At 54.7% G+C, this 27592-nt stretch overlaps 12 protein-coding genes across 12 annotated transcripts; 6 read left to right on the forward strand and 6 right to left on the reverse strand.

Moving 5' to 3' along the window:
• On the reverse strand, positions 1-1480 carry LTR77_001499 (uncharacterized protein; the record flags this gene model as incomplete). Its single annotated transcript, XM_064798761.1, has 5 exons — positions 1-224; positions 307-339; positions 394-713; positions 784-1121; positions 1184-1480. The coding sequence occupies 5 exons, from the start codon at positions 1478-1480 to the stop codon at positions 1-3; spliced, it is 1212 nt and encodes a 403-aa protein (XP_064663088.1).
• A 439-nt stretch (positions 1481-1919) lies between these two features.
• Positions 1920-2850, forward strand: LTR77_001500 (uncharacterized protein; the record flags this gene model as incomplete). The annotated part of the gene is made up of 4 exons (XM_064798762.1): positions 1920-1975; positions 2030-2256; positions 2319-2411; positions 2468-2850. The coding sequence occupies 4 exons, from the start codon at positions 1920-1922 to the stop codon at positions 2848-2850; spliced, it is 759 nt and encodes a 252-aa protein (XP_064663089.1).
• Positions 2851-2983: 133 nt separating this feature from the next.
• Positions 2984-4264, reverse strand: LTR77_001501 (uncharacterized protein; the record flags this gene model as incomplete). The annotated part of the gene is made up of 1 exon (XM_064798763.1): positions 2984-4264. One exon carries the CDS (start codon positions 4262-4264, stop codon positions 2984-2986), a length of 1281 nt encoding a protein of 426 aa, XP_064663090.1.
• A 420-nt stretch (positions 4265-4684) lies between these two features.
• LTR77_001502 (uncharacterized protein) lies at positions 4685-6643 on the reverse strand (the record flags this gene model as incomplete). The annotated part of the gene is made up of 6 exons (XM_064798764.1): positions 4685-4787; positions 4842-4984; positions 5041-5435; positions 5570-6100; positions 6153-6557; positions 6610-6643. The coding sequence occupies 6 exons, from the start codon at positions 6641-6643 to the stop codon at positions 4685-4687; spliced, it is 1611 nt and encodes a 536-aa protein (XP_064663091.1).
• Positions 6644-7090: 447 nt separating this feature from the next.
• On the forward strand, positions 7091-8991 carry LTR77_001503 (uncharacterized protein; the record flags this gene model as incomplete). The annotated part of the gene is made up of 4 exons (XM_064798765.1): positions 7091-7177; positions 7432-7601; positions 7704-8240; positions 8295-8991. 4 exons carry the CDS (start codon positions 7091-7093, stop codon positions 8989-8991), a joined length of 1491 nt encoding a protein of 496 aa, XP_064663092.1.
• Positions 8992-12117: 3126 nt separating this feature from the next.
• Positions 12118-12498, forward strand: LTR77_001504 (uncharacterized protein; the record flags this gene model as incomplete). The annotated part of the gene is made up of 1 exon (XM_064798766.1): positions 12118-12498. The coding sequence occupies one exon, from the start codon at positions 12118-12120 to the stop codon at positions 12496-12498; it is 381 nt and encodes a 126-aa protein (XP_064663093.1).
• Positions 12499-12685: 187 nt separating this feature from the next.
• Positions 12686-13807, reverse strand: LTR77_001505 (uncharacterized protein; the record flags this gene model as incomplete). The annotated part of the gene is made up of 1 exon (XM_064798767.1): positions 12686-13807. One exon carries the CDS (start codon positions 13805-13807, stop codon positions 12686-12688), a length of 1122 nt encoding a protein of 373 aa, XP_064663094.1.
• An 882-nt stretch (positions 13808-14689) lies between these two features.
• LTR77_001506 (uncharacterized protein) lies at positions 14690-16733 on the forward strand (the record flags this gene model as incomplete). Its single annotated transcript, XM_064798768.1, has 2 exons — positions 14690-15019; positions 15069-16733. 2 exons carry the CDS (start codon positions 14690-14692, stop codon positions 16731-16733), a joined length of 1995 nt encoding a protein of 664 aa, XP_064663095.1.
• A 238-nt stretch (positions 16734-16971) lies between these two features.
• On the forward strand, positions 16972-18237 carry LTR77_001507 (uncharacterized protein; the record flags this gene model as incomplete). The annotated part of the gene is made up of 1 exon (XM_064798769.1): positions 16972-18237. One exon carries the CDS (start codon positions 16972-16974, stop codon positions 18235-18237), a length of 1266 nt encoding a protein of 421 aa, XP_064663096.1.
• Positions 18238-18908: 671 nt separating this feature from the next.
• LTR77_001508 (uncharacterized protein) lies at positions 18909-19462 on the reverse strand (the record flags this gene model as incomplete). Its single annotated transcript, XM_064798770.1, has 2 exons — positions 18909-19179; positions 19233-19462. The coding sequence occupies 2 exons, from the start codon at positions 19460-19462 to the stop codon at positions 18909-18911; spliced, it is 501 nt and encodes a 166-aa protein (XP_064663097.1).
• Positions 19463-19834: 372 nt separating this feature from the next.
• Positions 19835-22225, reverse strand: LTR77_001509 (uncharacterized protein; the record flags this gene model as incomplete). Its single annotated transcript, XM_064798771.1, has 1 exon — positions 19835-22225. One exon carries the CDS (start codon positions 22223-22225, stop codon positions 19835-19837), a length of 2391 nt encoding a protein of 796 aa, XP_064663098.1.
• Positions 22226-23032: 807 nt separating this feature from the next.
• On the forward strand, positions 23033-27293 carry PEX6 (peroxisomal assembly protein; the record flags this gene model as incomplete). The annotated part of the gene is made up of 2 exons (XM_064798772.1): positions 23033-26619; positions 26681-27293. The coding sequence occupies 2 exons, from the start codon at positions 23033-23035 to the stop codon at positions 27291-27293; spliced, it is 4200 nt and encodes a 1399-aa protein (XP_064663099.1).
• Between the last annotated feature and the right edge of the window lie 299 nt (positions 27294-27592).

Consider the following 27592-nt stretch of genomic DNA (forward strand, 5'->3'; position numbering starts at 1 on the left):
CTACATCCCCAGAGTGTCAGACGTTGTGTTTTGGAGAACTTTGGGTCGGAAAGGCTCACCAACGCTCATGAAGAACAGCGCTGCGTAGCGAACGCCGGCGGCTGGAACATAGACTCGCATGATGATCCAGCCAACCAGTTGACAGCATTGGCAAGCATAGATGAACGGAAAACGCCAGTTGAAGTACGATGCGGCCCAGGTAACGACGAAGGTGGACACGATCCCTGAAGGTAACAATTAGCAAACGGATCATCGATGGCAGCAGGCTGTTCTTGAGGGAGCCGGTTCTCTTCCACCACGACCTACCAGCAGCCCATACCGGCATCGTCATCAGTTGAGCTGCAAATCGTAAGTATGAGTAGCGATGCGATGGATCAGTGGCTGACCGCTTACCAGTCGTTGATTCATATCCCAAATCCGTGAGAATAGTCGTCATGAACGCGGATATTGAAGAAGCCGTGATATCGCAACAGAAGAAGCACATGGTGAAGAGATGGATGCGCCAGTCAGTCAAGATTCTCCAGATCGGTACGGCGTCGGACACTGTTCCCTTCTCTTCGTGGCCTCGGGACGCCTCGAGTGTGGCAATGAGTCTTTCCTTTTGTTCGTATTTGAGGAACCACTTCTGGGCTTTTCCCGGAAAGTTTGGTGCAAATACGAGAGCGATCAAAGCGAAGAAGACAGTGATCAGCCCTTCGATGATGAAGATCCAGCTGAGGAGAAGGAGTCAGCGAAAAAAGGCAAAGCAGCGAAAGGCGCCGGCTGTTTCAATCAAACACCTACCGCCAGCCTTCATAACCACCCGTCCCGTCCAAGTTCTCGACTATGGCATATGCCAACAGCCCAGAAAACATCGGCCCAGCCAGGGCAAAATTGAAGAACCACGCAAATCGTATCGAGGCCTCCCGTTTGGTGTAGTACATGCTGATGAGGAATGTACAAGCTCCCGGGAGAGCAGCCTCGAAGATACCCATCAAGAACCTCAGGGCGAGGAGCCCTCCGTACGACTCCGTCAACCCTTGACACATGGCCAGAGTGCCCAGCAGGAACGTCATGGCCCCGAGATAGTAGTTTGGTGGTATCCTCCTCGTGTTCAAAAGGAGGTTAGATGGCACTTCAGCCTGCAGAACAAGGCGAATCAGTCAGTATACAATATTTTAAAGAAGGACGCACAGGAACCTACCAGAACAAACGGGATGTAGAACAAGCTGAGCGCAACACCGTATCCCTCAGAAGGCAGATTAAGACCTTCATCCAGACCGGCGATGTGGGCGTTTGCGATTGCCGTACGGTCCAAAAACATGATCATATATAAAAGTCCCGTGACTGGCACAAGCACCACGTCCCGTCTCCATAGTAGGGCTCGATCGGTCTGTATCGTTCCTGCGAGGTCTTCATGGTAGCCAGAGTCAAAATCGATGTTTTTAGTCGACGAGATGGGCTCAGTCTTTGAAGCTGTCTTCTCCATGCTGGTGGACATTTCGAACTATGCAAAGGAGATGAGAATGTGGCGTGTCGAGTTGCCGGATGGTGGAAAGACAGGCAGACCATATACCATCGTAGGAGCTGTCTTGGCTATGCATTGCGGTGCCTGTCGTTATCATGTTCGTACTGGGTCCGGTGATAGCTTGGAGATAGAGATGAGGAGAAGTTCGCAGGGTATCTCCAAGTAGAGTGGTCTGTCGGAAGGGATCCGTCGATAACTGCCTGAGTCATGTTTACACAACTTGAAGATAAGCACCTGCAATATCGGAAGCAAACCCTTTCTCCGGACGAGATGCCGACGATTGGTATCGTTCGAAGGGAAGAGCTTTGGACGACATGGCTCTCCAGAGCGAGAAAGGCCCATGGAGTCTTGACCAACATATCATCGATCCCCCATCAACGTCTCAATCGGCATACACGACGACAACACCAGCATGGCACAAGCACCCGTAAGCTACGTCTCACCAAGGGCACGTTTTGGTCTCATCCTGTATGTTGGTTGAATGGCAGATTCAATAACACCTATGGTCTGACAGAAGAACAGACCTGCCACCAACACTGTCGTCGAAGCAGAGTTCAATTGGATGCGAGTTCCTGGTGTATCGTTCCATAGCGGTCGCATCGATATAAAAAATCCTGACCTCAACTCCGACGATGCTATGGTTGCTTTTCTGGAAGGCCTGAGAACAACGATTCAAGATGCTGTGAAGCGGGTCTGCCACTGTCTTCCAACCTATATGGTGATGGGGATGTCGGCTGAAACGTTTTGGGGTACGTCAAGACTGCTGGGGGTCTGTCCGTTGATGATATTCCAGATTCTGACCTTGCTCTAGGTGGCAAGAATGGCGCAGCCGAGTTCGAGCAATTCATGGGCGAAGTATCGAACGGTCTGAAAGTCTCGACTGGAGCACAAGCTGCACAAGAAGGTAGCTATCCAACAGATTTCATTTCATTGCAGCACTTGTTGACCTCGTACACTTAGCCCTCAACAAGTTTGGAGCGAAGAAGATCGGAATCATCACTCCTTACCAAGCAGTAGGCGATCAGCAGGTCGTAGACTTCTTCACGCAATGCGGTTACGCAGTGCACATGATACACGGCCTTCGATGCAGCAGCGCCACGAGCATCGCCGAAGTGTCTCCAGAGACGATCAAGGAGGCCTTCCGAAAGGTCAACGCTCCAGATGTCGATGCACTTCTGCAGGCCGGGACGAATTTACCTGCTGCTATTGCGGCAGCAGAGATGGAGGTCGAGCTCGGGAAGCCTGTGGTGGCGATCAACACTGCGACGGTATGGCATGCCTACAGGACAAACGGTATCATGGATAAAATCGATGGATTCGGACGGTTGTTGTCCGAACACTGAGCTGTGATTTTGATCAAAACCCTATGACAGAGCGAAAATTATAGTATCCAATTTGTCTACCAAAATTGTGCTTCCTGATAGGGAGATAATCTACCCAAATTGCGATTTCGAATATGGAGATGACCATATCTCCTCAAATCACTAGCCTAACGAACTCGTTTTCCGCCCGCTGAACATCCTCGGGCAATGGGTGCTGCCAGATCCAGTGCAGGCGTTGATTTGCATTGTCGACGATACGTTGCATGTCAGCCCCAACAGAGGCATCATTCCAAGCATACATATCGCCCGCCTCGAGACTGGTACGTACAACCTTTTGTGCCCGAGGCCGCCTTATACCGTCGTAGACCTCGAATGCTGAGGACACGTGCTCTGGCGCCTGGACCAGCGACATCAGATGTGCCAGTACGACAGCGTCCTCCAGACCCTGTCCGGCTCCAGCTGCTTGTCCAGGGCTTGAAGCATGCGCCACGTCGCCCAAGAGGCAAACTCGCCCGTTGTAGTAGGAAGGTGTATCAGGGTGGTGGTAGACTGGCCAGCGTAAAGGCCGAGCGAAATCCAGCAATTTCAGCAGTCGTTGATCGAAGCCAGCCAGGTCCGCGACCATTTCTTCCCTACTGCAAGACTTTGCCTCCTGCAAGCCAGTCCAGTCGTTCCTGTCCGCCACGAAGAAAACAAAATTCTCCTCTCTGCCCTTCGAGATCGGGTAAATTGCCACGGTCTTGTCTTTGGCCAGGAACCATTTTGCATCGCCTGCATGATCCCCAAGGATGGCCTTCGCATCACTCATCGGCAGGATGCCGCGGTAAATGTACGTGTGACAGTACTTTGCAGCGACTTCGTCTGGCCATCGTTTCCCCAAGACTACTCGTCGAGTCATTCCTTTGATGCCGTCTGCTCCGATCAAGGCGTCGACGATCACGGTCTCTCCATCCTTGAATCGGATCTCGACGGCATCCTCGCTCTGCTGTACGTACTCCGCACATTTCGAAAATTCGACTGTCCCATCCGGGATGAAACTCTTCATAATTTCGAGAAGGTCCTTCCGATGAGCACTGCTCCGAGAGAAGTACGGGGCGCCGACCAGTCCTCTCGACCACTTCTTTGATTCACCGAATCCCTCCTCGGCGTACATAACATCGAATACGCTGTTTTGAAATTCAACCCTCTCATTTCCAGTAGACGCTTTCTCGTAATCGGAGCGAAGTTGAGGGTTGATTAGATCCAAGGCAAGCAGAGAGTTCGGACCCAGGCCTATACCAGCGCCAACAGGAGAGAAGTTTTCCGCAGCTTCGTAAACAGTGACCGGAACACCTCGTTTGATCAAGGCTATGGCGACGGCAAGACCTCCAATTCCAGCGCCGAGCACTGCCACATGCGGCCGGCGTACCTGGCCGTTGATTGCATCTCTCGCCATGACGCCGGTCAGTAATCTTGGAAACGTAAAGACGTTGATTGAGTCTTGCTCAGCCTTTGAACTGTAGGTACTGTGGAGTTTTATGAATGAATGATAGTGCAGCGGTAGCAGGCTCCTTGTCTTAGCGCACGGTAGTGCTTCCCGGTAAACACAGGTAAGAAGTCGCCACGCACGCGAAGATTGAAAGGACTCTGTTGCTGGATGAAATGCCCGGTTTGAAAGGCACTGTGCTTATCGACTGGGCTAGAATTAACTGGTTGGCGTGTTTCGAACGTTGGGGTGATCGATCGGAAGGGCCCCGACTCAGCGACCAGAATCAACGGCCCATCCGATAGCCTCTTTTGTGAGACAACTCCAAAACAAACAATCCGATTCCCGAAGCCCACACTGGACGCGGACTGATCGTTCTCGCCGTCGTAATCACAGTTTCGATTGATTGGTTGGGTGGCTGAGGTTGTAAAAGCTGACAATCTTCTCGGCGGCGATAGCTCCGATGATGTACGCAGTGGACTGAGTATGGTTGCTTAACACTGCTGTAAGCATTTGAGTCTGGAACGTCCGATCTCTTGGGACTCACTTTGGTACGAACGGGCAGACAGACATATCCGCCACGCGTAGCTTGTCGATGCCGAACAGTCGGAAGTCAGAGTCCACGCAAGCGCCCATGCGAGCAGTGCCGCACATGTGCCACGAACTGGCTAGACGGGTCTTTAGCTCGTCCTGGGAAGAAGTAAGCTTTGGAGCAAGCACCAGGGAACGGTCGAGACTGCACATACCAAGATCGCTGCATCACTGTCGTCGGTAGGCCAGCCGAGACACCTAACGGTCTTTGACTTCCAAACAGGTGCCTGTAAATATTGCAGCATCGCTTTAAATGCTTCAGTCAGGGCTCTGCGGTCGTACGCATGGCTGAGGAATTTGGGATCAATTGACGGAGCTGTGAGTGGATCTCTTGACTTCAGAGAGACCGTCCCGCGAGACTGTGGATTTTCCAAGATCGCCATTGCTGTCATGATCTGCTCTCCCTCTGCTGTGGGCACCACGTCGAACAAAGGCGTATGTGTAACCAGTTCCCAATCCGGGACACTCGCTGTGTCCAGATGGCGTTGTGTTTCGAGTGGCAAGTCTGCAAACTCCCGCGACTGTCGAAGAGCCGGCAACTTGAACCAACCTAAAGCACCGAAGAGTAGAAGGGTTAGCAGGTGTCTCAGGTGTCTCGAGATTGTGAAAGAGTTCACGGGGTCTCGAAGCGCCACACGCAGTGTGATCGCGCCTCGGACAACCCTTCGACCCATCAATGCTTACCCATGGGCGAGGGACTCTGGTTCGCAATCCTGTCCCCTTCGCCTTGAACAACAATACCTGCGACGGAGAAGCAATGGTCTTGGAGATTCCGTCCGACCTGCGTCAGCTCGTGCTTGACAGGAACGCCAACAGGCTCCAGGAACTCTTTGGGTCCAATGCCGGAGAGCTGTAATAATTGGGGTGTATTGATGGCGCCCCCAGACAGAATGACACAGCCTTTCGCCAGAAACTCACGACCGTCGACACATCTCACGCCCGTAGCAGTCGACTTGTCCAGCATGACGGCAGACACTGTGGACATTGCAAGTATTGTCAAGTTTTCTGGTGGACTGGAAAGGAAAGCGTCTGCAGCATTGATTCGGAGACCTTCATGGATACACACAGATCCAATGCCCATGCCGATAGGGTGGCCATCGTTGACATCTGCATTGACGCCCAGGCCGCATTGCTCGGCTGCAGTGAAAACGTCGTGAACGCTCTGTTGCCACTCGGTACCGTAAGTCAGATGGATGGGACCAGTTGTCCCATGTCCTGAACCCTATCAATACGCATGATGATCATGTTGTCTGCAAGGCACGCTTACCTGGAGACGGTCGTATGTCACCTTCAAACTCCCTCGGAACCCGTGGATGAAGATGGACGATGCTCTCGAGATGTCGTTTAGCGTTCTCCCAGTTGAGTGCTTCGTCGTCGACCAGGCGAGCCCATTCATCGTAATCGGCTGAAGGTCCGGTGACCCAGCCGCAGAAATTGATAGCAGTGCTACCGCCCAAGCCTTTGCCTCGCGAGTAGTCAATATCCCGACCATCGTGGCTGACCTGGTAGCCCCAGTTGAGCGGAGACTCCGCCTTGAAAGCAATGTTGAACCTTTCGTCCGCAGAAAGGTCCGTCAGTTCGACATTGGAGCCCCCTGCCTCCAACAGAAGGACGGATGGTTTTGCTGCTGACTCTGCCAGTCGAGACGCCAGAACACATCCTGCTGGTCCAGCTACATATGATTGTCAGCTGGAGATTAACATCGATAATGGCAGGAACTCTACCTCCGACGACAATGAAATCGTAGGTGCGTTCCATAGCAATGTTGTGGTTCTCTCCTGCGTGCTTGCCGACAACGAGATGCCTCAGGCTCGATCAAGTTTGACTGTCGCAATACGCGCGAGAAGATGTGGTGCCGGGTCCAGACACAGCTCAAAGCCCAGATGTTCTTTCATGCTGACCAGCAAGACGTGTTCGCGGAGTCGACCCGAGAACAGAGGGTATGTTTTCGGATGCGTGTTCCGGATTGTGAGAGTTTCGGAACCCTCCACTTGCTGGAGATAAGCGCATCGTCCAACAACAATCCAGATGTGATTGCTTGCAAACGGGACGAGCCTGGCTCGAGCCTGGACCTGACTTATTATCGCGGAGGCTCCGGTGATCGCGGGTATAGAAATGCCTGCGAAAGTCGCCAAATCTGTCGAAGCGACATCGAATATCTGATCCTGGATTTCTGTACCAGCGACCGCACGCTGAACCGACAGGATGGCCTCAAAATTCCTCAAAGCACTCGAAGTGAAGCCTACCGACGATGAGTTTGAGTCGATAGAAACTACAAGATGGGGGAACAAGGTTGGTGTCTCCATCGTCTGCCACGAACACTACTGACCGTCTGCCAGGATGTATACCCAATCCCCCACGACAAGAGAACATTCGGATGGATATCTTTCTGGGCATATTGGGGTACCTGCGGCATAAGTTTGTCGTCTTGGACGATTGGCAGTAGTCTGATCGGCGTTGGGTTAACAGCTGGGCAAGCTTGCGGCGTTGTCGTAACAAAGACTTTGGCTTCGGCATCTTAGAACTGGCCTGCTAACTGTCGACAGGTCGTCGGATGCGTGATCGCCAGCTTGTCGGCATACTTGAACGGAGCGGCCGGTGCGATTCACCACCTCGGATACGGCACACTCGCTCGAGCGGCGTTCGGACTCTGGGGGTCTTACTTTGTCGTCATGCTCAACGTCTTCCAGTCCTTCATCTTCTACGGGACGCAGATGTACGTCTCCAGTCCATGAAAGGCGGGGAGGCAGCATCATGCACCATGCGGCCTCCAAGGATGATCTGATATCACAGAGAACCTGCTGACCAGTCAACTCAGGTACTTTGGCGGAATGGCTTTCGTCATCATCCTGAACTCGCTCTCCAGGAGCTTTCTTCACATGGAGAACACGCTCCCGCTGTCAGCTGGGATTACTACGCCGCAGCTTGTCGGATTTATCCTGTTCATCTGCCTCTATTTCCCGGTTATCATATTCGTACCACCACACCAGGTTCAGAAGTTCCTCAAGGTCAACCTCGTCATCTCCTCGGCAACACTCCTAGGCATCATGGGTTGGTGTGTTTCTGCGAACGGAGGCCCGGGAAAACTCGGAAATCTGCAGGCGGATGTCTCGCTCTCCAAGACGGATGTCAGCTTCTTGATGCTCCAAGGTATCACCTCAGTCGCCGGAACCTACACTGGTGGCAGCGACAGAGTCAGCGACTGGACAAGATATGCGAAGTCGAGGCATGCTCCCACAGCAGCCCAGCTGACGGCTCTGCCGATCACGGTGACGCTGGTTGCACTCGTGGGCATCATCGCCACTTCCGCCGCCGCCGAGCTTCTCGGAGAAATACAATGGAATCCTGTCATTCTGTAAGACACTTCCAGCGTCTTGGAGTCTTAGGAGAACAGACTAATTGAATGTAGGCTCCAACAAGTCCAAGCAACATGGTACACGCCAGCCTGCCGCGCAGGGACATTTTTTGCCGGTCTTGGCCTGCTTTCCGTTACCGTCTTCATAAACTACACACAGAACAACGTGAGCAGTGGCATGGACGTCGCAATGCTTGTCCCACGCTACGTCAGCCGGCTGCGAGGCAGCATCATCTTCGCGATCCTAGGTGTGCTCGCAAACCCATGGCGTTTCCTCACGCAGGCAAGCACGTTCATAACAGTGCTGAGCTCCTTTGGCGTCTTCATGTCGCCAGCAGCCTCCATATTAGTCGTGGATTTCTGGCTTGTTCGCCGGACCAAGTGGAACATCCCGGACCTCTACACCCCCGGAGGCATCTATTGGTTCTGGAACGGCCTCAATTGGCGCGCATACACGGCTTACTTCTTGGGAATGATTTGGGCGTTGCCAGGCTTCGTCATGGCTGTCGGCGGCCCTGCGGTGAGCATTGGCTGGTACCGCATCTACCAGATCAGCTTCTTCTTCGGGTACGCGGTAAGCGGAGGGTTGTTCTATGCGCTGAACCTGGCTTTTCCTCCGCCGGGACTGGGTGAGCAAGTGGATTTCGACATCCATGGTATTGTCGTCCCCGGCTTCCCTGGAGAGCAGAGTGGCAGCGAGGACATGAACGAGAAGGGGCTTGCGACGAGTGTTGCCACAAGACAGAGCTGAGCACCATGAAGATGACTACAACCATTGCACTTAGCGCAGTGGTTGCCGGGTCGATGGGAAATCGCACAGTCCTTAGTAGCCTTTTCCGGTATGCTTCTCGTTCTTCTCGATGTCTCGTGATCAACGCCGTATGGTTTTGTGGAAGTCCTTCCGTGGAGAAGATGCACGCTGTTCATGTTACTGCTCCCAAGGAGCCCTCTTCATCATGCAACCATCTATCATCGAGGTTGCCGTGAAGACACGCTCTTCGTAAGATCGTAGAGAACTTGAAGGCTGCGATGTCCATGAAGCCATGACGTAGAAGGACGAGGGGGCGAAAAACGAACGACGGCCGGAGGACGGGACGGAAGAACACGACGCATCCAAGGTTCCGATCTCGTCACCATTTCCGTCATTCTACTTTCATTGCTATCAGTCCACCATCACGTCGCGAATCACTACTTTGTCTTCCCAATCATACTCAACGGTCGCCCGATTGATATCCGGTCTCGAGAGAGGGCTACGTTTGTATTGCACGCACGGTAGCCAATTCCCCCCCTCAAAGATGCTTCATGACTTAAAACATCTCGCGGTCCTGCCATCCCAGCGTCGCCGCTTTCCATCACACACCTTTCATCCCCCAAACCGGCCATTGGGCTCACCTCTCGACTTCCGCAGGCGCCGCCTGTCCCCCTCGCCACCGTGAGCTGTGATCTCGTCGTTCTCCGTTACCGGGATTTGTTCGAGACCATACTCCTCGCGCAGTTGCGACAACCTTTGTTGTTTCTGCTTGCGAGACCTTCTGACGCAGATGACGAGGGCTATGGCCCCTAGAAGCACGAATGCTCCGCAGACTATGATGATGGCAAGGAGGCCTGTGCATGAGATTGAGTCGGTGTGGCACCAGTCCTGCTTAGGGGATGAGATTTTGATGGAGTCATGGTCGCGCTTGAGCATCTGAATGACTGGGAGTTTGATTGGATTGGGAGGTAGCGGCACTGATGACGGCAACGGACGGCACTCTGTCGATAGGTTGGGAGAGGTATGTGCCTACCTGCAGTCACCCAGGTCTCAAGATTACGATCACCAGTCCATTGGCAGACATCATGCAGAAACACTAGCAAACAAGCAAGAGGTCACGTCAGGGCTGTCCGACGATGCGCCTCGTGCCTTTGCTCGTGTTTTTCGGTTTTCCTGGACGGGTGAAGGGGTAGGGAAGGATGTGAGGTGAGAGGGCAAGCTTGTCATGTTGGAGAAATTGGACGCTGGTGCTGGTGAAGCGCCTTCGACGGTACGATCATAATGCATCAATACTGGTTTCAGCCCGGCAAAGGACACTGTCACCGCGACTAAGGGACTGCTACCGAGACGATTATGTAAAGTCAAGTTCAGCAAAATGCCGAGCAGGTATCAATACTTGTTATTCACAGCAACGTAAAAGCCTCACTATCTCCTGCTGCAGACCTAAACATAATAAGGCGGCCCTCTCCTGCCGCTTCCCAAGCCGGTATCTGCTGATCGTCCCCGAGACCGCGATGCTTCTTCCCTTACATACTTTTCCCTGCGCGGCCTATTACGAAACCACACGATTCCGCAGCAGCCAGCAACCACAAGAGCGCTGGCCGTGAAGGCGAAGAGGACCCAGAGGCCGGTTCCGACGGCATACCAGCCGCCTGGGGGGCCGTCTGCCTTAGCTGAAGAATGATCATTTGGGCGCACCGTGGTGGTGGGCAGGGAGCTGGCCCATTCGAATGATGTGCTGGGAACTGGCTGCTTGGGGTGCATCCAGGTGGATGTGGATGTGTATGTCGTGTATTGAAGCTGACTCCGGGCAGGCGATGTGCGGAAGGTTGGGTAATGGCCGTAGTCCGTCTTTGCTTTGGTGTCAGTCGAAGGCTGGATTCGCTCAACGGCAGAATGGTTGTGAAGCTGATGTGCTTTTGTGTGCCCGCGCATCTCTGTCCTTTTTTATTTTGATATCGAGCAATGACATGACTTAGAAGAGTCAGACCGAAGTGTTTCAGCAAGCACTTCGCCGAGTCAGAAACGTCGATTTGCTTCCAACGGCAACATGATGGTTCCGAAACATGATCGAGACAGGCGAGAAGGCTTCTGGCAGGCTCCATAATCCTGATGCGGTACGGTTTCTGCTCATCGATTCGGACTTGCGGTTCTCTTTCGAGGACAAGGTCTTCTCAACACCAGAGGCTCTTCCCTCCGATCAGCGGAAAGAGGTTTTGGCTTGTGAGTGAAGGTGAGCACTGAATCAGTTCTGGTGCGCCAACCAGCGTAGCGCCCAACCAACAAGTCCATGCACCGTCTGCCAGGCTCTGCCAGATCACCGTACAGGTGTCCCTGTTGACGCTCGCCCGCGGTATGCTCGTGCAGGCCTCTGAAGCTCAATAACAGTGTCGTCGTCATCTGGAGATGGCCGGTCGTCGACGGTGATGCCATCAACATGGCTACTCGCTTGCCTCCTGACATATCTGGATTTCAGGTAGAGGAAGAGTGTGTAGCACGAGCCGACAATGACCAGGGCGAGAAAAGTCCAAGCTATGATCGCTACTGCGTCCATGATGGGTTCCACTGAAGACTAATATCCGGGATGTTGTACGAATGTTTTTGCTGTTGCTTCTGATGGAGTAGTCACGCTGGAACAGTATGGAGACCATGAGAAAGTACTTACGGGAAAGCATTTACCTCCACTGCAACGCAGCAAACGTGATGAGAACAAGCAAACACGCCTTCCTGTGGCATCGTCTTGTCAGGAGCTTTGTGAGTGTCTTGGGCTAGTACTGATCATCAAGTGGTCTTTGTCCCATTCAACCGTCAACAACATCTGATGGAATCGCTCCCTCCGCCATGCCTTAGGGCCTTCTTTAGTGGAATCCATGGTCCCCATCAAACAGTGGGATGTACGAGAGATCACCGCGTACGATATTGTTTGATATCGAGATGAATGTGATGGAGAAGGGGATGCTGAAGTCGGTCGTCGAGAAGACTCCACGTTATAAATAGCGCCACCAAAGATATGTCAGCGCTTTCTGCAGGCGACACCAGATACTTCTATGATCCAGTATAAAACCCCATTCGCCTGAACACTGTCAAAGCAACAAAGAATATCAGAGAACAGAACCACGCGAGAGGATGGCCGACTCACTTCACCACATCAACTCCCTCCCCGAACTCCAGACCCTCTTCTCCAACACTACATACGTCGCGGTCGACTTCTACGCCGACTGGTGCGGCCCATGTAAAACCATCGCACCCGTCTACGCCAACCTCTCCAAGAAACACAGCGCCCCGGGAGTGTTAGGTTTCGCCAAAGTCAACGTCGACCACGCGCAAGACATTGCACGGCAGTACCGTGTTTCTGCAATGCCTACGTTTATGTTTTTCAAGGATGGGAAGCAGGTCGGGGTGAACGGGCAGGCGATGATTCAGGGCGCTGATCCGAGGAGCTTGACAGCGGCATGTGAGAAGTTGGGGGGATTGGCGGCGAAGAGGGTGGAGGAGGGGAAGAAGTGAAGGAGCGGAGGATATGGTTTTGTATTTGACCAAAGCAGAACTGTGTCGATTGTGCTTCTGGTCTCAAAATAATGAGCAGACTCTCAGACCATTTCCAAGCCTATGGGGTATCATTTCAATCTAGCCTTCCCATGCCCTTCCCTTCGCTAAAACGCAGTAAAACAAACAATCACCGATATGGAGCCTCTCAGAGATCCCCATCCATCATCACATCCTCAAAGTCACCCTCGTCATCCTCATCATAGTCGTCCATCTCGGCATCCTCTGCTTCCAACCCACTCACTTCATCTTCGCTCTTGATCGTGGCCGTTTCCTCCTTGACATCCTCCGGCTTGATCTCGGCCGCACGCTCATACTCAGGCTTCAGTTTATAGTTCATGGCAAAGTCTCCCTCTCTGATCAGAACTGCAATACTTGCTAGCGTCTGCTTGATGAACGCCTCCGGCTGCTTGAGCTCGTTTTTGAGTGCCTTCATACCCCAATACCTGTAACGCCGGAAGCATTGGTACAGGCGATCGAGCAGCTCTTCCTGCGATAGACGAACAGCCTTTTCGCGCTGTTTGCCTTTTTTGTCTTTCGGCTTCGAGGTGAGCGAGAAGGACGTAAAGGCGTTTTTGGGGTTCGTGCCAGGGTGGAGGCTGCGATTGATGCCGCGCTCGTAGGCAACTGTCGCTTTCGGTTTGGTGGCCTGGTCGTATTGCTTCTTGAAGTGTGCGTAGTAGGTCTCGTCTTCGAATGGGTGGGCGTCTGCAACATGATGGATGATGGGTGCAAGTCCGGTCTGCTTTGGTATGGAGGTGCGATATGAGCCGGGCTTGTTGCCGTAACGCTCGTTCTTGGACTGCATGCCGCCAGGCTTGAGGCCGGTAGCTGGCCTGCGGCGGCTGCGACTGGCGGGACCCATGCTGTGGCCTGGGAGGTCTTTCTCGGAGAAGACGACGGTGTTGCTATAACCCGAATGATGGATGTCAAGGTCGTAGATCAGTGGGAGTTCGCGATGTTGCTCAATGTTCTTGATGAGTCTGATCTGGGTCCGCTGCTCGCCGCCTGGCTCTTTCGCATCGTAGACACGCATCTTGCCGATCTCGATGGGCGTATCATCGGCATGGTTCCGGTAGATCTCGCTCCAAGCTTTCCAGATGTAGTCCGGGGTCTTCACCAGCCAGGCTTGCTTCCCGCCCTCTTCTGGTAGTGGAGGTATCGTGAGGTCGACATCGTCTTCGAACTCTTCGATGTTGGACAGGGCTGCTGGCGACCTGGCCGTTGCGGGATCCAACTTGATCTCTGGCTTAATGGTGGTGTCGGCCATGGTTGTTGCGGCCGTGGAGGTTATTGGTGGGGGATGTGGTGAGAGAGGTGATGTGTCGCAGATGTGAAGTGACGATCCAGCAAACAACAGAGGCTCAAGCTACGAAGGTTGGATTCCGCAAGGGGCGGCCCTCCCGCATTCCGCTGCTTTCCCAAATTCCTCCGCAACAACGATCTCGTTCTGTTCATCCACGCCAGCAATCGGAACACGAAGCAGACACGAAGGGCACCATTGCCGCCGCTCCGGACCTGGTATTGTGACCATTTTACTGCCTTTGTTGTTTTCATGATCAAACAAGGCTGCCACTCATTAGCAGTCTCGCTTGTCACAGCATCCACGCAGTTTTGGGACTTGTCTTCACCATCACCATGGCCACCTAAAGACAGACCAGAGCACGGAGAATGGAGTAGTCAGCCAGCATCATCTCCTTAGAATCGGGTCTGGAGTTCTGATCACAGCTGATGCCGATCATATTGGAGTGCTGCGCGATCAGCGGCACTCGCCCAACGCCCAATTCCCACCTTGGAATCGAAGGCCGAATCATGCCCCATCTCGAGCGGATTCCAAAGCCTTCAATGCAGTATATCGAAGGCCTGGAGACTAAGAGGTAGTTGCAGCTTTGCACTTCTCCGCAACTGGCTACATTACCTGCCAAGTCATCCAGCCGCTCACTGCTTGCATACAAAACCTCCAACAGTAAGCAATTAGCTCACACGACTTGCAGCAAGAACTTTCGAGGTGATGAGCTGGCCTGTATTGAATGCAAGCGAACGTTAACCGACCAAACATGGCCATTGGGGTGAATATAAAGGATGTCTTCTGAGATGCAGAAAAGATAGGTCGTGTCCTCCATTACCCTCCCCCCCACGTTCATCCTTGGTCATGCTAAACACGCCAAATCGATCCAGCGAGGGCTCTGATGGGCCCAAGCAAGAAGTCCTCATCCACCAATCCACCGCATCCCAGGACGTACATGGATCTCCCGAGAACTTTAACGGCTTGAGGCTATCGCCACGCCAGATGCGATTGTTGGAGCCACGGACTACCAAGCGACCGACTGTATCGTTGGTTGGCGGCTGCGGAATTGACGGCATCCTATTTGCACTATCGGCAGCGTTCTTCGGAATCGGTTTGCTTGTGTACCACTTTGACGGCATGCGCACGGCGCGTCACCCAACGACAGTCCCTTACCTGCTTGAGGCTCTCAGATACGTGAGTCATCCACTGTAGGTGGTCAAGACAATAACTGACGAACTGCCAGGCACCCACCATCTTCCCAATCCTCTTCGCTACAGTCGTGGGTCGCGCGACGAAAGCCTTCTTATCGTGGCGCCTGGAGCGTGGCGAGAAGCTTGGGTTTTTGGATCTCCTCGCGAACTGCACCAGCGTTGTCAACTCTGTGTTGGCACAATGCACGCTACAGAGCTTCAGCATTGCGGGATTCGCGATAGCCATCCTATGGGCCTTCTCGCCTGTAGCTTCTCAGGCATCACTACGTGTTATGAGCCTTGGGAGTGCCAACGTCACGCACTTCGCGCCAGTCACATACATGTCCGCTAACAGCAGCTACGAATTCTGGGAGGCCGATGTCTCGAAAGCCAGAGCAGTTGCGTCGGCCATCTTCTCTGCCTCGATGCTAGCACCAATGAGTGTGAAGCGTGCGCCGGTTGATACTTGGGGCAACGTCAAAATTCCCATGGTCGAGAGACTCCCTGATGCACCAGTCTCAGTGACTGACACTCGATGGCGCGACGTTCCGACGGGGAACACATCCTATGCAGCTTTGGTAGGCCTTCCAATGACCCTTCCATCTGGTGACCAGAGCGCATTTACAATCGAGACGGCGTACTGGTATCTGGACTGCGCGTCCCTCGAGAAATCCGGTCTCGGCGCCACGATACTCCCGTCCAGATCATGGCAGGGCTTTGCGGCCACGGGGACCGAGCTCGTTTCGAATACTAGCCACGAGCTCGTTTCGAATACTAGCCACGTACGTCTATCGCAATCATGGAAGGACGATTGGGGCTGCTCCCGCAGGCCGAACCAGAAAGACGTAGCGCCCCGTCTCCTCGTATATACAGCGGCGAGCTTAGCAGGCTGGACGCAAGCAACATGTTACATCGGAACCACAGAAATCGAGGCCGAAGTTACATGCACGGACAAGTCTTGCGCAGTCTCCAGGATCCGCCGCGCTCAGCGACCACATACTTCATCCGGCTGGACATTCTTGGACGCCAGTGGCTGCAAAGTGTGGACATTCTTTGCTCAAAATTTTGTTCAGTTGTTGACTGGTCTGGCGTCGAGCGAGTCGCACCCAGTACCGTCAAGTGGTCTGCCGTCCATCTCGCAAGGATACTTGCTGAACCCCTCAGCACCAGCGACAACAGAAGAAACTTTGGCCCATGCAATGTGGAAGCTCGATACGACAGTGTTCGCGGAACGATTCGGTCAGCTGATGAACACGGGCTGGCTGGCTCAGATCGGATTCAGTGCTATGACCGATGTACAGGGCGAGATCTCAGGGTGGGTCGACCCGGGAAACCGAACAATTCGCCATTCCGTCACTACCGCACATATAAAGAAGAGCGTCGAGGTCGTTCGTTGTCACGAAGGCTGGCTGGTTGTTCTCCTGCTCGGCTCGGGGCTGTTGATGGTTGTAAGTCTAGTGCCAGTTGCGGTGAGATTGTTCGCGCAGGGGCCGAAATTTGAGCTGATCGTATCGACGCTGGTCCGTGACAATCCATACGTTGCTGCACCGCCAGGCGGCTCAGCATTGGATAGTGCCAGGCGCGCGAGACTATTGAAGGATCTCAGAGTCAAGCTGGGCGACGTGATGCCGCGGAGGGAAATTGGGCATTTGGCTGTGGCATCTTTGGATAGAAGGGTAGCTGTAGAGGATGTGTGGAGGGGACGGATGTACGATTGATACAATTAGACTACATCGATAGACACGAGGTTGGATGATACGCTCTTCCTAACATTAAGCCGTGCAAATGTCGCTTCTCATTCGCATCTCACTGTCACATGCAAATCCCGCTTCATGCCTAGCCTAAGGCAGCTATCGATAAGAGCTTCAATCGCTACATACCTCATGTTCGAAACATCCACTTTCAAGACTACTCATTTTGCACCGCACAACCTCCCCACTGGCACAGACTGGCAAGATGGCCTCTCCAGACGTCACCACCCAGCTCGCGCAACTCGAAGCCTCCTCCAACCCTCCGCAACGATCCGAAGGCTACTCGCAGATGCTCGACAACATCCTCTCCACCTTCACCAGCAACGACCTCAGCGCCAACCTCACCGCCTACGTCCAGAGCATACTGAGCGACAGCATCGGTGTCATTCACTCGCGACCACTCCTTTCCTCATTCGTCGAAAAGTACAAGAGCATATCAGACAATGAGGTCAAAATCGAAGCCGGCACAGAGATCGTGCAGCTCCTCGCGCCAAAGATCGTCTCCTACGAGCAGCAAGACACGGATCTCAAGTTCGTCCTAGCAGACGCCCACGAAGCAGAAGAAGACTTCACAAACTCCGCCAAGACTCTGCAGACCATCGTGCTCGACAGCTCACAAGGCCGCGCAGTCACCGACGACGAGAAGGCCGCCATCTGGATGCGCATCTGCCGCTGCTACCTGGAAGAGGACGACCCGACCAACGCGCTGAGCTACCTCAACAAGATCAAGAACGTCATCTTCAGCGTCACGGACCAAGCGGTCCGTTTGCAGTTCCAGCTCAGCCAGGCCCGCATCAACGACTCCCAGCGCAACTTCCTCGACGCCTCGACATCCTACCTCATCCTCTCCAACGAGCCCGCAATAGACGAGGAGGAGCGTTTGCGCGCCCTCAGCGCCGCCATCACCACAGCAGTGCTCGCTCCCGCTGGACCCACCCGTGCCCGCCAGCTCGGCAAGCTCTACAAGGACGAGCGCGCAGCCGAGACACCCGAACACGGCATCCTCGAGAAGATCTTCCTAGACCGCCTCCTCTCACCCTCTGAAGTCGCCGCCTTCGCCTCCGGACTCGCAGACCACCAACTCGCCAAGACCTCCGACGGCAGCACCGTCCTCGACAAAGCCGTGCTCGAGCACAATCTCGTCGCCGCATCCCGCCTCTACCAGAACATCCCTCTCGAGTCTCTCGGCGCTCTGCTCGGCGTGCCAGCTGACCGCGCGGAGGCTTACGCAGCAGCTATGATCGAATCGAACCGGCTGAGCGGGAGCATAGATCAGATCAGCGAGCTGGTGCATTTCTTCCCGACGCCCGCTGGCCAGGACCCGAATTCTGCGAATGCGGTGGACCTGACGACGAGGGATTTGCGGACCTGGGATGCGAATATTACGCACTTGAGTGAGGAGGTCGAGAAGGTTAGTACGATGTTGCAAAGGGAGGAGCCGAGGTTCTATGAGAGTGTGATGGCGAGCTAGATGGTGACGTTGAGCCGAAAGGATTGACGAATGATGAACAAGCATAGCGAGGATGTACTATAGACGGCATGAATGGAATGGAAGTGGCATCAGCTGCGGCTTCTTCGATCTGAAGTCATTCTGGCTATGCGCTCAGTGCTCGTACGGTTGTATCGTGATTTCGGAGAATTCAGTCTTCTGCACATTCTTGTTGACCCCTTCTCCGTCGTGCAAAGCGCTTTTAAGGAGCTGCTTGCCACCATCTGAGTACTTTGCCACTCTGCAGCCCAGAGAGTCCACAGTCTGATCAGGCAGTCTCTTCTCCTAGCGTCTAAGTACTTCCGAGCAGCTCATCAGTACCGCTGTGAGCATTTTGCAAGCCGGAGAACTCTTACCCTCTCCGCCTTTGCATGAGCTTCTTCTCCGTCCTTCAATGCATATCTGGACAGATAATTAGTACTGATACAAGCACATCGCAGCTCGGAGAATTTACACCTCTACCAGCTCAAAGCAAATATTTCCTCTGACTCGCAGACAAAATCTAAACACCACATCAGCGCCCATCCACCCACTTCCGCGCAACGGAGAACGTACCCTTCGCCTCGCCCTTCCAGCTTCCTCTCCGACTCCGGAAGCGTTTTCAGCACCACGTCGCTGACCATACGAGGTCGTTCGTATCGCGGAGAAGCTCTTCATTCCGGCTCATCTCCCGTCACATCTTCGAATCTAGGCGCTTCTCTGTACGGCGGTTCGAGGCGTTTAGAATGCTGGACTGAAGTATCTAGTCTTGGTAAAGTTGTATGGTGGCGGCGTTTGGGCTGTTGTTCCGTAGACCTCGTCGTTTCGCCGCCTCGTTTCGCCGGTGTAGTCGTGTAGTCAATCTTCGCGTCGTATGTCTTGCTCGTTTCCGGTACATTCGACCTGCACGGCTCCTTCCCCGCCTCCCCATCACTTTTCGCGCCCCTGTACACCCCGTCAACCCTACCCGCCACCCTCTCAACAACGGAGAAACTTACCTCTCCCCCTGTCCCTCCGCCGCTTCTCCCCCATCCATACTCCCAGCAGCCCTATTCCACACCTCCTGCAACTGCACGCTCACCCCCACCACTCGCGAAAACTCCGTAAACCACCCCTCGCCGTCCTCGCTCCGAAGCACGCGCGCTCTGCCCGCCAAGCTTTGCTGTTTGGGCGCTGAAGGCGTGTGGGGGGAGGGGATGTCCTTACCTATTGGTGTTGATGGTGGCATCTTCTCAATGAAAGGGAGGGGGTGGTGGTGTTTCGGGGTTTGTGAGGAGGTGATTGGAGGGTGGAGAAGGGGAGATGAAGATACGTGGTTTCACGTGCGTGGTGATGGAATGGAATGGGGAAGGAGCGACGAGAGAGGAAGGAGTGACCGGGGATAGGACCTCACCTCACCTCACCTTCTCCGTCGCGCCGGGCTGGTCGTGAGCTCAGGTCAATTCGTGCGGTGGCATATTTTTCCTTTCTGTTTAGGAGAAGCAGACAAATAGAAGTTCTGCTGCTTACCTGGTATAATGGCACAGCTCTGGTTTGTATGTACGTCTATCCTCGCATGTATCGTCGAATCGTCTCTCATACCGGCATAAGATGACACCATCTATCCCAACGGGTTGCCCTTTTCCTGTAGATCCGTAAACGGCGCCTCACTAAACCTCCGCCCCAACTTCTCATCCTCGCCATCGCTCTCCTCCTCGATCGTCCCCACAGTACTGCCGCCAACAGCGCTGCCTGCAGTCATTCCCCGCTCGGCAACCTCACTGATACTCGCCATCCGCGTGCGCCCTCCCGAATGCATCATGGGCACCTCATCTTTCACATCCACTTCCTCTGCCAACGGCCGCCCACAACCCACCGGTACCCGACACATTGCCGCGCTCTCTTCGTCCACAGTCCGCCAGATAACTTCCCGCACCTCCTTCCCGACCTGCTCGATCGCATCCATAGCCCAAATGACATCCAAATGCTCATACCCCTCGATAATCTTCCGATGCACCAACCGCACATGCGGCTCCCTTCCGCGGTCAAAGCGACGCAGCAACCTCCGCCCATCGACCAAATCATCCGACCCAGCGATCCACAGCGCCAGCGGCGGAAACTGCTCATTATACCAAGCAAACCTGCCCCTGTTCCTATCATGATGCGTATGAGTCTCCGTCGCACAATGAAAACTCGTCAAATTCCTCTGCAACCGCTTCCGTGGATTCAAATGCGGATCTCGCTCCCTGGTCATTCGCTTCACGATCTCATCGTCCTCTTCATCTTCCATGTCCTCTTGCGCCCCTTCCTCGCGAGTGGATAAGATGCATTTCTGCTTCGCGAAGCACTCCCGTCCTAACCACCAGCGCATGCTCTCACTACTTACATACACCGGCGCGCACTGGAACATGCGATCCCGCAGATCCCTCTCCCAACGGCGGTCCGACCAGTTGAACAGGTGCGAGAAGACGTGGTACCCGAGCCAGGAGTACGGACGTGCAGGTAGTATCTTATGCGCGAACAGCATGAAGGGAATGAAGCCATGAATGCCGAATATGATGCGGAAGATGGCCGGGCTGATGAGACGCATGACTTTGAAGTAGATCTTGCCTATCAGAGGCCCAGCGTAGGCGGCTGGTGCTAAGGCGCAGAAGACTGATATCTTCTCGCCAATATCGGGCCGCTGTTCTTTGGCGAGCGCGACGAACGTCTCGGTGGTGCCTTGGCTGTGCGCTATGAGTGCGAGTTTCGGGAAGCCGGTTTCGCCCAAGACGCGAGAGATGAGGGCGGGCAGGTCGAAGACACCCATCTGGCGGATGTTCCAGGCCCACATGCGAGGGTCGCGGTAGTCGAGCATGGTGTGGCGGGGCTTGAAGCCGCATCTGTTGTTGCCGAGCCAGACGTCGTAGCCGGACTTGGCGAGGTAGAAGGCGAGGGAGTCGTCTTCGTTGCTGCAGAAGGCGCCGGCGCTTTGGAGAAGGCCGTGGATCATTAGGACCGGGTACTTCTTGTCTGTTGTTGGAAATTGTTCGTATGCTGAGTCGATTCGCGAATCCTCGAAAACGTCCGGGCCATGGATGTTTCGCTCAGACGTGCTTGGGCGATTCCGATAGTCGCGTGGATTGAACAGGTGCCACAGCTCGATGATGAAGCCGTCTTCCGTTTGAACCTCGAAGATTTCCATGTCCAAGCCAACCCGGCGCGCATAGTATCCGACGTCCATTGTGAGCTTCTCGGGTCCGCCTTCAGTCAGGACGAAAGCACCATCTTGCGGTACACTCTCGCCTTTCTCGCCTGATGGTGTTGACCTCCCCCTGTTCTTGTGCTGTTTCTTCCATTCCTTCTCTGCTGCTCTGCGCTCTTTTCTTCGGTGCACCTCCTCTGCATAGAATGGACGCTTCTTTGTGGGATTCTGTAGCATAGCGCGTTGGCGCGAGTCGGAAACAACTCGTGGAATCTCATTGAGGACGGCTCCGAAGAAGATGACCATCAGAAACAGGAATGATAAGACGTAGGAAGTTATCCGGAAGAAGACGACCTGTATCGATCGCATTGTAGATGGAGGTCCGTAGATGGGCAACGGAGGGAACAATGGGTTCGTCTTCGAGGGTGGTAGTGCGTCGCGCAATGGCGCGTCCGGCTCTTCGTTTTGCGACACGTTTGACTCCCTGTGCCGCCTGTTGTTCATCCTCTTCGTCCCGTTCGCACCATTGGATTCGTTCCTCTCCTCATCCATCAAACCTGCCTCCTGCCGTAGCTCGTTCAGCTTCTCCGCCTCCTCGACCGGTATGACAGGCAGCCGACCTCCATCCGCCGTCTCAACCACAGGGTCGAGCGGCGTGACGAATTTCGCCTTGACAGCAGGCGAATCGTCTCTTTCGCCATGCTTTGAGCCCCGTCGACCCTGTCCGAGGTTCTCTGCTTGGTGTGCATATTCAATGGCATTGTCTTCCTTCTCGTGTACGTGCGTCTGGCGGTTAGTTGCGTCAGTGAGATCATCGTGCGGTGACATCTCGGAAACAGTCGATCATATCGGAGTCAGCGGGAATGCTCCATCTGGTGGGTCTTGAACACGAGAGAACTGGAGAATGCAGATGAAAGGAGTGTAAGGAAGCAGCAGACAGGAATAACTTCACGTGTTGGTGGTGTGGCGAGGAGTGGGCGTCGCTCTGCCGTTGTCTCTGATGGCTGTTGATCGCGACCTCATCACCCGGCGGTTGAGAACCCACCCACCCGGGCATGCCGGTCCACTCATGCTTGGTCAGGTCTGTTGCCGACATGCCATAAGATACATCATCCATATCACCCACACATGAGCAGAAAATCACTCGTCCTTGGGATCTGGCATATGTCGCATGGAAGTCAGCACGAAGGTTGCGACACCCGCAGGCGAAAGGAGCCTCTCATCTTCGTCTTGGCCCCGGGAGCGATCTGCCTTTCCGCGCTCCACAAGCGCCGTCTGTTGCAGTGCGGAGTCAGGTACCTGCCAGTGTACGAGGAGACTTCACGTGCAAGTGTCAGTGCGAGCACTGCAAGCCACCCTTGGTCCTTGTGAGCTGACAGTCTTGCTGAAGTGACGTGAGGTGGGTTTCTCTCTTCTTTCCATTCGCCTTCTCACATTGTTCTGTCTTCATGAGTGCACCATCTGCTGGCTCCTGCTTGACTGAACCCAATCTACTCCAACCTCGGCTCGGACTAAGAGCCGTTGGCTGCCGACACTTTAATGCTAGCTTGTCTCACGGATACTTCGTTGTTTTCTTGACGTCTTACCTGACGCGTTCCCTTTGGGTTTGTTGGATTGTAGCAGCAGCAGCAAGAGATGGCCTACGAGAACCCGCAGGCTGGCTCTCTGAAGCGGAAGCGGAGGAGAAGAGCAGACAAGCCAGCAATCTCCGCGAGGTTATATTTGGACAGCAACCTCAAGGGCGAGGTTGGTGTGCTGTCGGAAGACTTGCTGCAGGACTTGTATCCCAGTCGGGAGGGAGCTACAGGAGGGGAGGTGTATGCCGCTCTGGCACCGTGGACACCGGATCCGACACCCTCTGGCTCGGAATGGACAGTCTTACCCTTTCGAAGGACGACCAAGGACGAGCGACCTCTACCTGCTTCTACAATTCGCTTCCCTGCCTCTGCGTTAGGCACACAGAGCTTCGTCAACGTAGTGCAGACGTTGTTCCCGAACCGAACCATCAGACAGAACGTTGCGGTGGAGGTACGCATCAGCGATGTTGTCCCTCTTACCCTAGACTCAGTATTCGTCGCTGTCGACACAGATGCTTTGCAGAAGCTGGAGAATGTTCAGAGGAAATATGCCGGAGGATTTGGTCAAACCAATGGTATTGCTGGGCGCAAAGCTGGAAAGCGAGCGAGTCCAGCCCCTCCAAGCCCGCATGAAGAGGAGCCACCTGCGACTACGGAAGATCGGAGGAAACAACTCGTCCACGATGCGCTAGCTGCTGTACAGGTAGCTCATACGGGGGACCTACTGGCTCTGCCGCTTACACATCCGGTCACACATGCCTCCGCACCTCCTGCTCGGATTCTGGGGTGCGAGCCGGTCTCTCAAGGTCTTCTGTCACCAGCAACTAAGATTGTTCTCGTACCGATTGCGGAGAAGAGGCCAGTACCTTTCAGTGGCAGAGCTATGATCTCGCCTCGACTTCCCGAAGAAGATGGAGAGGACGACGATGTGTCAGAACAATTCTACTCAGCTACTGAAGAGAACTCACCCGCGAAGCCAGTCGTGATCTCCAAGTCAGCTACGGATATGTCGAACTCAGAAGATTTGTTCGATTCGAGTGCAGAAGACAGCAATCTTTCAGATGACGACGATGACATGATCTCGCTTGCAAAGCCAGGGCTGTCCGATCAGCCCTCAGGTCTAGCTTCAGCACTGATGTCCATGACACCTAGGCCGTTCGGGTTGATGACTGGGATTAGTACTCCCGGCTCTGTATACTCGCACGTTACTACGACCACCATTAGAGGCGGGCAACCGGTAAGAAGCCGAGCTTTCAACACTCAAGGCTTGCTTGAGAAGATACCAGACGGACTGCTACACCCGAGACCACCACCGGACGAAGACGAGGAGGCGCGAGTGTACGTCGACTCTACCACACTGGCTAAGTTGGGCTGCTTTTCAGGCGACTGGGCCAAGATCGAGCCTACAGAAAGCCACTTCCTGCCGCAGCTGAGTGCATTTGGTGGCTTCGAAGGCTCACTGAGCCAGCCTTGGAGACCCGTCAAGGTCTACAGTCTGCCAGAAAGCATGTCTAAGAAGCCCCAAAGGTATCAAGTGAACCCAAGAGGTGGGCGGCGAGACAGCATATCGTCCTTTGCAACAGCTGCTGGCGCAGTGCCTACGATCTACCTCTCTCCGATCCTGCTCGCAAATCTCAACGGATCGGAAAATGTCACGCTTTCGCCTTTGCCGATGAACAAACGGCAAAATCTGAAGCGACCTGCGACACCTCGACCTACTTCTGTGTCGTCACGGATGCCTCCCACTGCGTCTGAAGTGACGCTTCGGAAGGTCGTCACACCACTCTCGACGGAGCGAGCGCTGGACAATGCGCTGTTTGCAAGCTTGAAGCAATACTTTGAGCGGAAGCAACGCATTCTCAAGGCTGGCGATCTCATTGCCGTACCGATCGACGAATCGCTCGGCCGCTCAATGTACGAAGGCGAAGCAGAAAAGGAGGGCTCTTCTCAAAACGAGATGCTGTCAAGGTGGAACACTGGCGATGCGCAGGACAGTGTGCGTGGCTCGACGAGCGTGGCCTGGTTCTCGATCGAAGATGTGACGGCACAGCAAGACGAAAGCGAGATGGTCGACGGCGCTGATGGTTGGGGTGGTGTAGCCGCCATCGACCCGATGAAGATGACTATGCGGCAGTCTGGTGACGATCACCGGAAACTGCCAGCTACGAGCAACAACACTTGGCCGTACTACATGCACGTCGTCAATCACAGCTCGCGACCTTCGACAAATGTTTCAGGCGCACCGGGACTCCCAGAGCAGCCTTCGCCATACACTTCGAATCTACAACGCCGAGTACGCGAGCTCTTCTCCGTCTCCACGAGTCCTCGAGCCGTGCACCTCGGACTCCCGCCGCTGGCCCTCTTACTCACATCGACGCAGCGGAGCATTGGGAAAGCTACCACTGTGCGGACCACCTGCGCCGAGCTCGGCATGCACTACTTCGCCATCGACGCATACGACATAGTCTCGGAAAGCGGCTCTGGCTTCGACACAGGGGCGCAAGGTCTCTTTGAGGCCCGCTGCGACCGTGCTTTGGAGTGTGGTGCGGAGTTCACTGCGCTTTGTGTCCAGCATCTTGAGACGCTGAACTCGGACCGCGTGGCTGCGTCGCTGAAGAATGTCCTCGAAGGCTGTCGGGTGTTGGTCGCTACTACGACAGATGTAGACAAACTGCCAGACTCCGTGCGAGGTCTTTTCACGCACGAGATCGAGATGACGGCCCCTGACGAGGCGGAGCGAGAGGGTATCTTGAAGAACGTGGTCAACAGCATCGGTATGCCCGTAGCCTCCGACGTCGACCTCGCGGCCGTAGCCGTCAAGACCGCCGCGCTGGTAGCAGGAGATCTCGTCGACGTCGTCGACCGCGCCGTTGTAGCCAGGAACGCACGCATCGAGCAACTGGCCGCTTCCACCTCACGAACCTCAGGCCAGGTCATCACGACCAAAGACATCACGTTGTCAGGCGGCGCAGCAGCGACCTCCCTCATCGCCGCCGACTTCGACGAAGCGGTCGATTTCGCGCGCAAGAACTTCGCCGACTCCATCGGCGCTCCGAAGATCCCGAACGTCCAGTGGTCTGACGTCGGAGGGCTGACGAACGTCAAGGACGCTGTGATCGAGACGATCCAGCTCCCCCTCTCCCGTCCTGAACTCTTCGCTAAGGGACTGAAGAAGAGGAGCGGGATTTTGTTCTACGGGCCTCCCGGGACGGGCAAGACGTTGTTGGCGAAAGCTATTGCGACGGAGTTTAGTCTCAACTTCTTCTCGGTCAAGGGGCCGGAGTTGTTGAATATGTATATCGGCGAGTCGGAAGCGAACGTGCGGCGAGTGTTCCAGCGAGCGAGGGATGCAAGGCCGTGCGTCGTATTCTTTGATGAGCTGGACTCTGTGGCGCCTAAACGTGGGAACCAGGGGGATAGTGGTGGGGTGATGGATCGGATCGTCTCACAGCTTTTGGCGGAGCTGGATGGGATGAGCGATGGTGAGGACACCGGCGGTGGGGTGTTCGTGATCGGCGCGACGAATCGACCGGATCTGCTGGATCAGGCTTTGCTCAGGCCGGGGCGGTTTGACAAGATGTTGTATCTGGGGATCAGCGATACGCATGAGAAGCAGGCGACGATTCTGCAGGCGCTGACGAGGAAGTGCGTCCACCTCTTCCTACCCAATCTTGTGACATGGTAAAATGCTAACGAAGCGATCTAGATTCACACTCTCCCCCTCCCTCTCCCTCCCCAACGTCGCCTCCGCCCTCCCCTTCACCTTCACCGGCGCCGACCTCTACGCCCTCTGCTCCGACGCCATGCTCAAAGCCATCACGCGCTCCGCCCGCGCCGTCGACTCACGCGTGGCGGCTATCAACAAAGAGCGCTCGAAGCGCGGACAGGGCGCTATCACTGTGGCGGGGTTCTTTGATCATCATGCTTCAGACGCTGATACTTCTATTGAGGTCGTGGAGGAGGACTTTGCGGAGGCGAGGAGGGAGTTGGTGCCGAGTGTTAGTTTGGAGGAGTTGGGGCATTATGAGCGGGTGAGGAATAGTTTTGAGGGGGTGAAGGATAGGGATGGGAAGGCGGATGGAGGGGAGGCTAATGGGAGGCCTGCGCTTCCGAACGGTGGCAGTCGGCCCGAGAGTGCAAGGCAGGTCAATGGTGGGGGGCCGGGTGAGGAGGATGATTTCGTTGTTAGGACGGATAAGTTGGCGATTGATGGGCCTGGCAGGCCGGTCTCGAGTAAGGGCAAGGGGAAGGGCAAAGTCCGGGAGGTGCGTCAGGAGGCTGTGAATGCGGACGGGGATGGGGAGGACCTGTACGACTGAACAAACATCGCATTGCTTCTGGGGGTCTTGTACATCCACGCGTAGTCGCGGTTCAAGGTAGACGACGCCTAGGTCTGAAAGACGCACTTGTCCGGTGCCATCCGCATTGGCAAGCCAAAAGCAACTGTATGCACTTACCTCGCGCCTGGCCAGCTCGATAGGTAGGGAAGTCAGCTCGATAAATATCCCGTAACTCACATCCGGGAGGCAGCATCGGTGATATCTCGCACACGACAGCCAAGCCCGAGCCATGACCGCTCCGCCTCGCTCTTCCGCCCGTTCGCTCGTCACTTTGTTCA

The sequence above is a fragment of the Saxophila tyrrhenica genome (assembly GCF_035928015.1).
Source record: "Saxophila tyrrhenica strain CCFEE 5935 chromosome Unknown scaffold_2, whole genome shotgun sequence".
Lineage (NCBI taxonomy): Eukaryota > Fungi > Ascomycota > Dothideomycetes > Mycosphaerellales > Extremaceae > Saxophila > Saxophila tyrrhenica.